Source organism: Scylla paramamosain, unplaced genomic scaffold, assembly GCF_035594125.1.
Source record: "Scylla paramamosain isolate STU-SP2022 unplaced genomic scaffold, ASM3559412v1 Contig18, whole genome shotgun sequence".
Lineage (NCBI taxonomy): Eukaryota > Metazoa > Arthropoda > Malacostraca > Decapoda > Portunidae > Scylla > Scylla paramamosain.
In genome coordinates, this window is record NW_026973683.1 from 885,001 (window position 1) to 899,665 (window position 14,665).

The 14,665-nt window shown below is 39.2% G+C and overlaps 1 protein-coding gene across 1 annotated transcript in view; it reads left to right on the plus strand.

Moving 5' to 3' along the window:
- The window catches only part of LOC135097356 (protein naked cuticle homolog 2-like), a 26,935-nt gene extending 21,084 nt beyond the window's left edge, over positions 1-5,851 (plus strand). The window contains exons 2-4 of the mRNA XM_063999165.1: positions 60-211; positions 1,629-1,730; positions 2,035-5,851. Coding sequence (XP_063855235.1) covers positions 60-211; positions 1,629-1,730; positions 2,035-3,189 — 1,409 coding nt within the window. The 3' untranslated portion in view covers positions 3,190-5,851. The remainder of the gene's footprint in view (positions 1-59; positions 212-1,628; positions 1,731-2,034) is intronic.
- Positions 5,852-14,665: the final 8,814 nt, after the last annotated feature.

Genomic DNA, 14,665 nt, shown 5'->3' on the forward strand with positions numbered 1-14,665 from the left:
TTCTTCTTCTTCTGCCACCACCCAAGGCAACCCAGCCTGACCTAACATGACCTTTGCAGTGCTGGCGCAGGAGGAAGGGTGCGGGAGGTCAGACACTGAGACTCTGGTGAGGGCGGGAGAAGAAGACCTTCTAATCCCCACGCCCACAGCCACGCCCGCGCCCACCCACGCCCGCCCTGCCCACCCACTAGCCGCCGGCACGTATGTTGAGGTGAGTGAGAGAGAGAGAGAGAGAGAGAGAGAGAGAGAGAGAGAGAGAGAGAGAGAGAGAGAGAGAGAGAGAGAGAGAGAGAGAGAGAGAGAGTAGTACAGGTGAATGAAAGAATGGTTAGAGAGAGAGAGAGAGAGAGAGTAGTACAGGTGAATGAAAGAATAGTTAGAGAGAGAGAGAGAGAGAGAGAGAATCAAAAATAACGAAAAGAAAAAAAAAAAGAAAAAAATGCAAAACCAACACACACAAACCACCTCCCCCTTCTCTCTCTCTCTCTCTCTCTCTCTCTCTCTCTCTCTCTCTCTCTCTCTCTCTCTCTCTCTCTGTTATCATGGCACCCATTCATCTGTTGAGATAGAGAGTGTGAGTGGTGGAGATCAGGCGCCCATTAGTGGTGGAGATAAAGGAGATAGTAGAGGAGGAGAAGGAGGAGGAGGAGGAGGAGGGGAAGCAAGAGGAGGAAGAGGAGGAGGAGGAAGAAGTAACGTCAATGGATTGGTGAGAGAGAGAGAGAGAGAGAGAGAGAGAGAGAGAGAGAGAGAGAGAGAGAGAGAGAGAGAGAGAGAGAGAGAGAACTTATAACATCCTAGAATCGTCAGGTAAATTTGTTTTATCTCTTCGTTTGCTCGCCGTCAGATTTAGATAGGGAAGGAACACACACACACACACACACACACACACACACACACACACACACACACACACACACACACACACACACACACACACACACACACACACACACACCTTCAGTCTATAACTTAATCCTGTCTTGTAGTCGGAAATATTTAAATTAATAGATAAAGAGAAGGAGGAGGAGGAAGAAGAAGAAAAGGAAGTTTAAAGTAAAACAGGTTGCTAAATTTAGAGAAGAATGATGGATGAATAAATTAAGAGGATGAATAATAATAGACTAGACAGAATGAAGAGAGATAAAAATTATGAAAATTATGAGGAGGAGGAGGAAGAGAATAAAGAAAATAGATAATGAAAAGGATGATTAATAAAAGAAAAAACGAAGCAAACAAACAGAAATAGAAGTGAAGGGGAAGAAGAAGAAGAGGAGGAGGAGGAGGAGGGGAACAGAAAAATAAGTTAGATAACAAAAAACTGGAAAAGGAGGAGGAAGAGAAGGAGGAGGAGGGGGATGTAAGAAGAAGAAAGGAGAGAAGAAAAAAATAAACAAATATCCAAGAATAACTGGAGGAGGAGAAGGAGGTGCAAGAATAATAAGAAGAAAAAGAAGAATAAAAAAGACGAGGAAAGAAAAAAAATCAGAAAAATTAATTAGGAATCAATAAAACAAAAAAAAATAAGAGAGAAGGAAGGAGAAAGAAGACAGGAAAGAGAGGCAGAGAGGTGTAAACAGGTAAACGCAAGCCAGACAGGTGTCAACAGGTGTGTCATTGTGTTGCAGGAGGTGTCTTGCGATGTGAGTGTGGCAGCGGGCGACCTGGAGAGGCAGGAATTTTCTTTCACGTTGTACGACTTCGATGGACATGGCAAGGTTACCAAGGATGTGAGTATTGATAGTAGTAGTAGTAGTAGTAGTAGTAAGAGACAGAGAAACAGATAGTAATGCAGTAGAAGTTATAGTATTTGAGTATTTTGTTAGTAGCAGAGACAGAGACTAGTAGTAGTAGTAGTAGTAGTAGTAGTATGATAGGCAGGGTAATTGAAATAGTATTAGTACATAGCAAGAGAGAGACAGAAAGAGTCATAATAATACCAGTAAGAGAGAGAGAGAGAGAGAGAGAGAGAGAGAGAGAGAGAGAGAGAGAGAGAGAGAGAGTAACAAAACTAACACAACCTCACAATTCCAGGACATCGCGGGGCTGGTGAGGACAATCTACGAGGCGGTGGGTTCCTCGCTGTCCCTCCCCCCCAGCGGCTCACGGACCATCAAGGTGAAGCTTACAGTGGCCCCTGAGGCAAGCCGAGGCCGCCCCCATCAGGAGGACAAGGAGGAGGAGGAGAAGGAGGACGAGGAGGATTATGAGGATGATGGGTGTGGGAGGGGGCAGCGAGGCAGGAGGAGAGGAGGAAGAAGAAGGTCCACATCTCTGCAACGACATGAATTACTGCAGATTATTCAAGCCAACATGGAGAAGAATAATCTTTTCTACACGCCCCTTCACCGCCCTGCCCACTCCCATCACCACAGCCACCACTCCCACCCCCACCACCACCACCACCACCACACCCGCCGCCGCCGGCCACGCCCCTCCTGCCCCTGCTCTCCCCCAGACCCTGCGCAGGTGAAGGCACGTCTGCTGGAGCCGGACTGCCCGTGCCGCCACACACACTACCACAGCCACACGCACGGCCCCTCCTCCGCCTCCCGCCAGGGGTGCCGCCGCCACCACCGCTCCCACTCCCATGACCTGGCCAGGGACTCACCACCACACTTGTTTCGCTCCCACCTCCTGGACAAGACCTTCCAGCCCCTACCCCCCTCCAACACCCCCGACCAGCCCCCCTCCCCGCCCACGCTGCCCAGCCACCACCATCACCACCACCACCAGCAACCACGGCACCATCACCACCACCACCACCACCACCACCGGTCCAGGTCTTATGACGGCGGGGACACGCAGCGGTCGTCACCACGGGGCCGCAGTGGCCGTGGCTCGCGGTGCCCCCAGCAGAGCTCCCCACAGAGCCTCAAGACCTCCCCTGAGCAGCCCTTGAGAGTGAGCCAAGCCCCATCCCCCTCCAAGCACGAGTCCCCACGGGGCCTGGGGGTCGAGGGGTCTGCCTCCCCCCACGCCAGCAAGCACCGGCACCGCGGTGCGGACCATGACCGAGCCATGGCACAGGTGGTTGCCTGGCTGGAGCGCGGGTCCCTGCTGGAGGCACCCTGCTCCCCACCGACTGAGCAGAGCCCCCCTGGGGACCAGGCCCACCATGTGCACCAGCACATCCACCATCACTACCACCACTACAACGAGCACCAGCTGCCGCCGCTGGTACTCTGAGGACACCCCTGCACCTCCCCGGCCCTCGCCCTCACCCTCACCCTCTCCTGGTGGCAGCGGGAGGTGCAGAGGGACGGGGCAGGTGCAGCACCCCCCACCCCCTGAAGTGAGCCGCACCCCACGGTGTACCAGTGGCCAATGAGCTTGGCAGTGGCTGTGGCCTGCCCTGCGTGCCCACTGCCAGTCAGGGCAGCAGGGTGGGGCCAGTGATGGGAGCGTGTCAGTCATGCCATGCCATCCCCTGCCACTTGCCTCCTGCAGGGCAGGCACTCACCGCTGGAGTCGTGGCCTTGCCGCACTCCACCCCAACATTCCCATCTCCCACAGAGTCTCAGAAATCTCATGACCTGCTTGTGTCCGTGGCCTCATCACCCTCATCCTGCATTGTCTCATCACGCCTCACAACACCTGACATGCATATAGTCATTTTTATTTTTTGAAGTCATGTGTCCACTGAGGAGAACCCTTCGTGCCACACTGACAGGCATTCCCTCACCTCCTGTGACCCTCTCATTCCTCAGATGCTCATCAATTGTGACCTCTGTTCTCATTCCTGCTGACTCAACATTCTTAAAGCATTCCTTACACACACACACACACACACACACACACACACACACACACACACACACACACACACACACACACACACACACACACACACACACACACACACACACACACACACACATTGTACTAGTCATTATGTTACAAGACTTGAATCAAACAAACATCACTTCCTATGTTTCATGTAATCATTGATTCGTCCATCGAGACTCAAAATGAAGAGTGCCCTTGTGTGTGTGAATGTAAGATGTTCGTTCACACACTTGTACATCATTGCATTTCAGTTCCAGACTCAACTCAAACACAGCCAAGATCCAAACACGCAACAGAAAACAGAAAGTAAGATTAACTGTCGACTAATATGCGCTGAACCTAAATAACTGACCTTAACTGGCTTGCTGTGTGTGGCAGATGACTATTACCACAACTTGACTGCCTGACTGACTGAGTGGGTTCTTACAAGGTGCTCTGCTTGCCACACTCAGGTCAGATCTGTAACATTCCCAGCAAGGTCAGATTCACAGGTCAGTTCCCAGCACTACATCTCAACTCTTGAATGACTGAGTGTTGTGTCAATGGAAATGCAAACTGTACTATGTCACAAACCAGGTGCTTCTAAGTCATAACCTCAGGAAGGCTATGAAGCAATACAAGACTGGAGGAAAGCCCTGCAATATAGAAAGTACTGCCTGATTGATGTGTAATGAAACAATCTCTCGCTGTGTTAATTAAGGCAAGACACACCGCACAACACCCTGGAACTGTACCACATGAACCGAGGTGTGTGGGAATGCTGTGTGCTTGGCTGTGACTCAGGAAATCAGGAAGGGTGCTTAGAGTGTGTGTGAGGACAGGCCACCACTGCAGGGAACTGAATGGGGGCTCAGCTGGGTGACCTCCAGAGATCTTGTGTGGAAAACTGTTGCAGGAACTATCGTAAAGATGCAGGATCTCAGTCACAAGGAGAGAACAGATGACGAAATGTGGAAAAATATTGTAGGAGGATTCAAAAGTGTTGGAAGAGTTTAGAAGATGAAGATAAAACATGAAAAATGGATGCAGCCAGATTGAAGGACAGGTATTCACTGCCTTCCATGTCACAAAGAGGAAAAGCAAAACTAAACTACTTAACAGAAAGAGAACTTAGGAAAACTATTTAGGTAACCACTGGAAGGAAAAGAAGAAGAAAACCAGTTGCATCCAAACTAAGAAAAAATAATCATACCTTTCACATCACAAGAAGAAAAACAGACACACAACTCAACAGAAAGAGAAACAAGAAAACTAAAAAAAAACTCACCAACTATTGAAAGGCACCACAAGTGTTTCTCTTTCTCAAAACCAGAACTTTAGGGCAAAAAGGACAGCTGGATGAGAAAGCCACCAGTATGTCCTTATGCCCTCCCCCCCCACCTCACTACCTCACTCCTCACCTTTGCCACAGACTAGGAAAAGACGACGGAGGAAGAAAAAATGAGACAGTGTATTTTTTGTACAGTGAATCGATCTATATGACTTTGTACATAACCTAGTGTATATCGAACTTGTATATATATAACCTCCTCCTCCTCCTTCTCCTCCTCCTCCTCCTCCTCCTCCTCCTCCATGTTATTCTGTGTTACTGTGTTCTGATGAAGATGTATTTGTTCTAAAATGCATAATTCAAAGAGCACTGCCCTCCCTCAGACATGCTGCCCAGTCCATGCCCAGCCCCCTTCCTCCTGACATACCCCATCCCCCATGATAGTAGTTATGCTGTATGGTAGTTTCATTAATGGTGCTTCAACTACTGTAAACAAAGAACCATTCCATGTATTCTGTCTCTCCCTCTTATTGATTATTTTTATGACTTATCCTTACGTTTCTTTCGTTCGTGCGTTCGTCAGTTCATCCAATGACCGTCGGCAAGTGTTTGTATTGTCGACGTACAGGAAATTCCTCGTCTCTATCCGTTCCCAGCCAGCAAGACCCTGACAGAGAGCAGGAGTGCGTGGCCCAATATTTATTCCACGTTACTTCCCTCCCGTGTTACGTTCCTCAGTTCGTTTCCTTTCCTCCCGACATTAAAAGGCACAAATAAATGTGTTAAACTGAAGGCATATTTGTTTCTCCTGGGAATGTGATGAGGGAGGGTGGTAGGCTTGTATTTTGAAACACTGCTCTCTCACCTCCACAAACTAACCTCCCACAGAGATGATTTGCCAGGTTTTCAAGAGTGTTTCTCCTGTTCATAATGTAGAAGTACTGTTAATCTGTCACTACAACCATAAAAACATCCTTAAAAACCCACTTATTAAAAAGGCCTGTATTCTGAAATATTTTGCTGTCACTATGTCTATTTTCCAAGGCCACAGACATGATTTACCAGTTTTTCAAGAGTATTTCTCCTGTTCATAATGTAGAAATAGTATCAATCTGTCACTACAACCATAAAAACATACTTAAAAACCCACGTGACATTAAAAAGGCCTGTATTCTGAAACATTTTGAAGTCTTAGTCTATTTTCCAAGGCCACAGATATTAGCCAGGTTTTTAATAGTGTTTCTCCTGTTCATAGTGTAGAAATACTGTTAAACTGTCACTACAACTATTAAAATTCCCTTGAAAACCAGTGTAACTCCAACTGGACCCTTTTGAAACCAGTGATGTGGCGCTGGTATCTCATAATGCAGTCTGATGTAAAGAGACTGTGACGAGTGTGGGTGGGTGGTGAAGGCAACATTGACTGAGACACGAGGACCTTATCAAACTGTCCTCCACATACATCGGAGATCCTTGTTTCTCAGCCTATGTTCCGCTCCACCACACACCCACACCACGGAGAGAGAGAGAGAGAGAGAGAGAGAGAGTGGGAAGAGCCTGAAGTCATCGTATTGTTTTTCTCGTCCAGAGTATTGAAGTGATTACATTATGTCATATTTTTTGTCTCTTTCATAATGTAATGCTTTTAGGAGAGTGATGATTAAATATTTAACAAGGTAGGTATGTTATTATTATCTGTTAAAATAATAATACCTATCTATCTTTATTAACTTATTTATTGCTTTCCTCGTGCAGAAGTATTGAAGTGATTCGATTATGTCATTTTTTTTTCTTCTTTTTCTTCATAACGTGATCAGAAGGCAATGGTGAAATATAAGAAGGTAGGTAGGTAGCTTTTTATTACCCATTAATCTTCTTATTGTAACTGTTTTGTCACATTGTTTTTTTTCATCCAGAAGTATTGAAATGAAGTTACTTTGTGTATACGTAGATTTATATTCATAGACGGCTACATATTTTTGTATTTCCAGGCGAGATTTGAAGGATGAGAAAAATATAGACAATCACGACTTTTCTCCCTTTTTTATTCACTACGTCTCGAAAAAAATATTTATAAACTCATGCGTCTATGTTTCTTTTCTAACCTCGTTGCTTATATTATCTTCCCCATGTGTAATTGTAAAGGGAAGGAAAAGGAGACAATGAGGCTAATGCAACGGTGGTTAAGCCATTGATGATACCTCGTATAGATAGAGGAAAAGGTTTAATATATTTTTCTCCTGCATATCTCCATTCCTGAACAAATAAGTTAAGTTAGTTGTATATATTTACAGCATATGGAAGAGGAATAAAGTTTAAAAGCAAAAGTAGGCGTGGCTTCAGGGTAGGGGATCTGCCCATTGGTCAGCCAGCGGTTAGTGCGTCATAAGCCTTCATGAGAGGAGGATGTACTCCGCATTGTCTCGCCTTACTCGCTTCGCCGTGCTGCTGTTCATGATGGTAAGTTAAAGTATCAGTGTTTTATGCTTCGTATTAAGGCTTTGTATTGCGTGTGATGTTAGTTCAGGTGTATATAGAGATCATATGTGTATTTCGTAAGCGTTATTAGTGTTAGTGCGGTAATGGTCGATTTGAGCTGTTAATGAAGGGCGATTAGATGTTATGTCAGGTGTCGTTCCGTATTGTGTGACATAGCTGGCGTGGCTGATGGATGGAGTTCACGAAGTGGTGGTGGCGTTGGTGGTAGTGGTGGCAGGAGGGGACAGCGGCGGCGGCGGCTCCTCTCGGTTTGTGTGGCTTCCCGGGGCGAGGGGAGGAAGCCGGCAGGGCGGGATTAGAGGTGTCGGTGGGCTGCGGCTGTTTTGATACGGAATTGTTCAAACGCTGCGTGGCTTTCCTCGGCGCTTTGTGACTTAACGCAAGCTTGTCTGGCATGCGCGCCGCCCTCATGCACCGCCGTCCAACCCGACACGTGCACCGTCCCCTCCCAACGAAGCCAGCCCGACACGTGGTTATTGAGATTTTAATTCTCTTTTCTTTCCTCAAATTCCCTTGAGTTTGTAGTTATCACTGGGTATTTTATTTAACATGAATACTGCAGAGAGGAAGCCGAGCGGGACTGCCACGTGTTAGGACAGTTGGGGTGCCATGTGTAGGCCTGATCGCTCCTCGCAGCTTCTCTTACTTTTTAATGTTTTGTTCTTGTCAGTAGTTCCGGTTCTTGTTAATACACCGTTACATCAATATTCTCAGTTCTTCTGTACGTTACTATCTTGTCAAAAAGTTCCAGTTCTTGTCAATATTTTCAGTTACGTCAGTATTATCAGTTTTTACGTACTTTATTTTTATTTATTTATTTATTTATTTATTTATTTATTTATTTATTTTTTTTTTTTTTCAGATGGACTCGCCCCATTACTTCAAACCAGTCTTCCGAAGCTTCCGTGACGCTGTGGTCCTGCAGGTGGATGTATGGTGACCACCTTGTCGAGGGTGAGTTTCTTAGGAAGTAGTTAAGGTGTACAAGCCTTCACGTTGGCCATTGTGATAAATTTAGTGTATAAAGATTCAAGAGGGAGGTTTCAAGGCACCTGTCCTTCAATTTTGGAGTATCCTTTTGAGCTTTAAGCAGACTGGCGCTTCAGTCTTTATTATTCTTTGTTCTTACATAAAGTACCTTTTCCCCTCCCCTCCCTTTGAATCCTGACTTTTCAATGAATGGGGAAGCAAAGTTAATAAAGGTGTGTTATCTTTATTAGTTGTGTGAAATTAGTACAGTTCATACATAGCAAAAACTGTTCATGTAATTTTGTTTTCAGATGGAGAAGCATGAAGATCAACGTGTACTCTTGTCATTCCCTGGACCACCCTGCCCTCCACTTCAGGTGAGTAGGTTCGAGTCATCTCTGGCGGGAGTGTTGAATTACAGGGGACAGCTGCACTACCAGGGAGGATGAGCAGCACTGTTAATGTGGCATGGTAGTGGACAAGTGTTGGTTCAGAGGTACAAACAAAACTAGACAAGGATTAAGAAGAAATGTATCAAAAAAAATATGGGAATGGAGTGTCTTTAGTAGAAGGAGTTAATGAAAGATGATTATTTTAAGAGTTAACGAAAGATGATTATTTTAAGAGTTAATGAAAGATGATTATTTTAAGAGTTAATGAAAGATGATTATTTTAAGAGTTAAAGAGGATTATTTTACGAGTTCAGTATTGTTCTATGAGTTAGATGATTGTTTTATGAGTTAAAGATGATTATTTTGAGTTAAAGATGATTATTTTGAGTTAAAGATGATAATTTTGAGTTAAAGATGATTATTTTGAGTTAAAGATGATTATTTTGAGTTAAAGATGATAATTTTGAGTTAAAGGTGATTATTTTGAGATAAAGATGATTGTTTTGAGTTAAAGATGATTATTTTGAGTTAAAGATGATTATTTTGAGTTAAAGATGATTATTTTGAGATAAAGATGATTATTTTGAGTTAAAGATGATTATTTTGAATTAAAGATGATTATTTTGAGTTAAAGATGATTATTTTGAATTAAAGATGATTATTTTGAGTTAAAGATGATTATTTTGAGTTAAAAATTATTATTTTGAGTTAATGAAAGATCATTTTACGAGTTTATTAAATATTTTGAGTTAATGAAAGATTATATTGTTAATGAAAGATTATATTGAGTTAATGAGAATTAATGAAATGTTATTTTGAGTTAATGAAAGGTTATTTTGAGTTAATGAGAATTAATGAAAGATTATTATTTTGAGTTAATGAGAATTAATGAAAGGTTATTTTGAGTTCAAGATGATCATTTTAAGTTCAAGATGATCATTTTATGAGTTAATGAAAGATGATTCTTTTAAGAGTTAATGAAAGATGATTATTTTAAAAGTTAATGAAAGATGATTATTTTAAGAGTTAATGAAAGATGATTATTTTATGAGTTAATGAAAGATTATTTTATGAGTTAAAGATGATTATTTTATGAGTTAAATATTGTTTTGAGTTAGATGACTGTTTTACGAGTTAAAGATGACTGTTTTACGAGTTAAAGATGACTTTTACGAGTTAAAGATGACTTTTACGAGTTAAAGATGATTATTTTGAGTTAAAGATGATTATTTTGAGTTAAAGATGATTATTTTGAGTTAAAAATTATTATTTTGAGTTAATGAAAGATCATTTTACGAGTTAATTAAATATTTTGAGTTAATGAAAGATTATATTAATGAAAGATTATATTGTTAATGAAAGATTTTACTGAGTTAATGAAAGATTATTTTGAGTTAATGAGAATTAATGAAATGTTATTTTTGAGTTAATGAAAGGTTATTTTGAGTTAATGAGAATTAATTAAAGGTTATTTTGAGTTAAAGATGATCATTTTGAGTTCAAGATGATCATTTTACAAGTTAATGAAAGAAAGATGATCATTTTAAGAGTTAATGAAAGATGATTATTTTGAGTTAATGAAAGATGATTATTTTGTGTTAATGAAAGATGATTATTTTGAGTTAATGAAAGATGATTATTTTGAGTTAATGAAAGATGATTATTTTAAGAGTTAATGAAAGATAATTATTTTAAGAGTTAATGAAAGATGATTATTTTAAGAGTTAATGAAAGATGATTATTTTAAGAGTTAATGAAAGATGATTAGAGTTAACAAAAGATGATTAGGGTTAACAAAAGATGATTAGGGTTAACAAAAGATGATTAGGGTTAACAAGATTATATTGAGTTAATGGAAGATGATAAAATTTTGAGTTAATGGAAGATGATTATTTTAAGAGTTATCAATGAAAGATGATTATTTTACAAGTTAATGAAAGATGATTATTTTAAGAGTTATCAATGAAAGATGATTATTTTACAAGTTAATGAAAGATGATTATTTTAAGAGTCATCAATGAAAGATGATTATTTTAAGAGTCATCAGTGAAAGATGATTATTTTGAGTCATTAATGAAAGATGATTATTTTACAAGTTAATGAAAGATGATTATTTTACAAGTTAATGAAAGATGATTATTTTGAGTTAATGAAAGATGATTATTTTGAGTTAAATGATTATTTGAGTTAATGAAAGATTGTTTTACTTTTGCTATAGTTAATTAAAAGTAGATAAGGTTGAATCATTGGTTTTTCTCAATAGATTTAAGCTTTAATGAAATAGATTTAATGAAAGATGATTGTTTAACTTTTGCTATAGTTAAGAGTAGATAAGGTTGAATCATTGGTTTTTCTCAATAGATTTGTGTTATTGAAATGAACAATAAATCCAAATGCATTTCAGGTACGGAGTTGATGTGAAGAGGATGAATTGAATGCAGATCGAGGCAGCAATCAGGAGACCAAGGCAATGAAGAGGAAGCCTAGACAAGACGGACATCAATGGGACATCAATAACATGAAGAAAGAAAAACAAGAACATGAAGATGCACAAGATTTGAGGAGGAGGAAGACTTGCTTACATACCCTTTAACAAAGTAAAGCAATGGCCTCAAGATTGACATGAAGATACACAAAGACCAAAGAAGTTAGAGCAAGATGAAGATAGTGACCAAGAGGACCTCCCCTTCAACAGAACGATAGCCAGAGGAATCGAGATACGAAGACACCAGAGGAGGAGTGACCAAGAGGACCTCCCCTTCAACAGAATGATAGAGGGACAGCCAGAAGAATTAAGTAAGACATGGACACCAAAGAAAGAAGAGCAAGATGGGACCCCCCTTCACAACACAACGATAGAAGGACAGCCAGAAGAATCAAGACACCAAGAGGACACGGCCCACTGAAGAACAAGAGGACTGACATTCCCCAACACTACTACCTCCTGCTGTCGGTGCCCCCTCCATTCCCAGGCGTGGAAGGGCCGCCTTCCTAACCAGATGAGTGGGGCTGGCAGTGTTGCCGGTTAGTTGTCAATGTGTTGTATTATTTATTTTTTTATTGCATGATAAGTTGACTTGTTAGAAATGTGTATCATGGTTTCATTTTTTTTTTTTTTTGGTTTTATACGTTTGGTTTTTATATGTATCAAATTGGTTTTATCTATCTTTTTTGGGGGTTTTATGTTTTTGGTTTTATTGGGGGTTTTATGTTTTTGGTTTTATATGTCATGGTTTTATTTATATATGTATGTCATGGTTTTAGTTATTTATTTTTTTTGGTTTTATTTTTTTTATTGCATGATAAGTTGGTTGGTTTTTGGTTTTAATTTTTTTTTTTTATTGCATGATAAGTTGGTTAGAAATGTTAGTTTTTTGGTTTTATTTTTTTTATTGCATGACAAGTTGGTTAGAAATGTATCAATTTTTTGCATTGAAATCATTATACACAAAATAAAAATGATACACACTTACAACACGCACCCCCCCCACACAAAAAAAATGCACAACAAGCCTTTTATTATTATTGTTGCATTGCATCATGGTAACAACATGTTAAGTTGGACAATTTATGAGTTGGGAAGTTTATATGGTGATGGTGTATATAGAGTTGGGAAGTTTATATGGTAATGGTTATGTTTATATGGTGATGGTGTATATAGAGTTGGGAAGTTTATATGGTAATGGTTATGTTTATATGGTGATGGTGTGTATATAGAGTTGGGAAGTTTATATGGTAATGGTTATAAGTTGTTGGTAAGTTTGGTTGGTTGGTAAGTTTCATGGTAAGTTTGTGTATATGTGGTTCATGGGTAAGTTTGGTTTGTAAGTTTATATATATATATATATATATATATATATATATATGTGATTCAGGGTAAGTTTGCTTGGTGGTAAGTTTTATGCAATAGTTGGTAAGTTTATGTAAGTGGTTTATGGCAAGTTTATGTAATTCATAGGTAAATTGGTAAGTTTATATATAGTTCGTGATAAGTTTATATGTATATGGTTCATGGTAAGTTTGCTTGGGGGTAAGTTTATGTAAGTGGTTAATGGTAAGTTTTGTTAAGTATATATGTGGTTCATGGTAAGTTTTGGTTGGTAAGTTTGTATATGTGGTTGTTCATGGTAAGTTTAAATATATGGTTCATGATAAGTTTCTATGTATATGGGGTTCAGGGTAAGTTTGCTTGGTGGTAAGTTTATGTAAGTGGTTAATGGTAAGTTTTGGTAAGTATATATGTGGGTGGTTCATGGTAAGTTGAAATATATGGTTTATGGTAAGTTTCTATGTGTATGGTTCAGGGTAAGTTTGGTGGCAAGTTTTATATATGTGGGTTCATAGGTTTTGTTTGGTAAGTTTGTATATGTGGTTCATGGTAAGTTTTGGTAAGTATATATATGTGGTTCATGGTAAGTTTAAATATATAGTTTATGGGCAAGTTTGGTTTGTAAGTTTATATGTATAGTTCATGATAAGTTTAAGAAGTTTTGGTTAAGTTTATGTATATTATATGTGGGTTCATGGGTAAGTTTGGTGGTAAGTTTATGTATGTGGTTCATGGTTATTATAGTTCATGATAAGTTTCCATGTATATGGTTCATGGTAAGAAGTTTCGGTTGGTAAGTTTATGTATATGGATGGTTCATGGTAAGTTTTGGTTGGTAAGTTTATGTAAGTGGTTCATGGTAAGTTTAAATATATAGTTCATGGGTTAAGTTTATATTAGATTGTAAGTTTATTATAGTTCACGATAAGTTTCCATGTATATGTATATAGTTCAGGGTAAGTTTGGTGGTATGTATGGTTTATGGTAAGAAGTTTCGGTTGGTAAGTTTATATATATGGTTCATGGTAAGTTTTGGTAAGTATATATGTGGTTCATGGTAAGTTTAATTAAATATATTAGTTCATGGGTAAGTTTATTTAGTTTGTAAGTTTATTCTTATATAGTTCATGATAAGTTTCCATGTATATATGTATGGTTCAGGGTAAGTTTGGTGGTAAGTTTTTGTATGTGGTTCATGGTAAGTTTTGGTTGGTAAGTTTATGTAAGTGGTTCATGGTAAGAAGTTTCGGTTGGTAAGTTTATGTATATGGTTCATGGTAAGTTTTGGTTGGTATGTTTATATATGGTTCATGGTAAGTTTATATATAGTTCATGATAAGTTTATATATGTATATGGTTCAGGATAAGTTTGGTTGGTAAGTTTATATAATATGTGTGGTTCATGGTAAGTTTTGGTGTTTGGAAGTTTATGTTGGTGGTTCATGATAAGTTTTGGTTGGTAAATTTATATAATACGTGTGGGTTCATGGAATATATATATATATATATATATATATATATATATATATATATATATATATATATATATATATATATATATATATATATATGGGTAAGTTTTGGTAAGTGTATCTCGTATGGTTCATGGTAAGTTTGTGTATATGGTTCAGGGTAAGTTTGGTAAGTATATATGGTTCATGGGTAAGTTTGGTGTGTGTAATATATATATATATATATATATATATATATATATATATATATATATATATATATATATATATATATATATATATATATATATATATATAATGGTTCAGGTTAAGTTTATATGTATATGGTTTGGGATAAGTTTGGTTGGTTGGTAAGTTTACATGTATATGGTTCAGGGTAAGTTTGGTTAGTGGAAAGAATTGTGGATGACGAAATTCTTCCATAGGGTGGGGGTGAATTGCCACA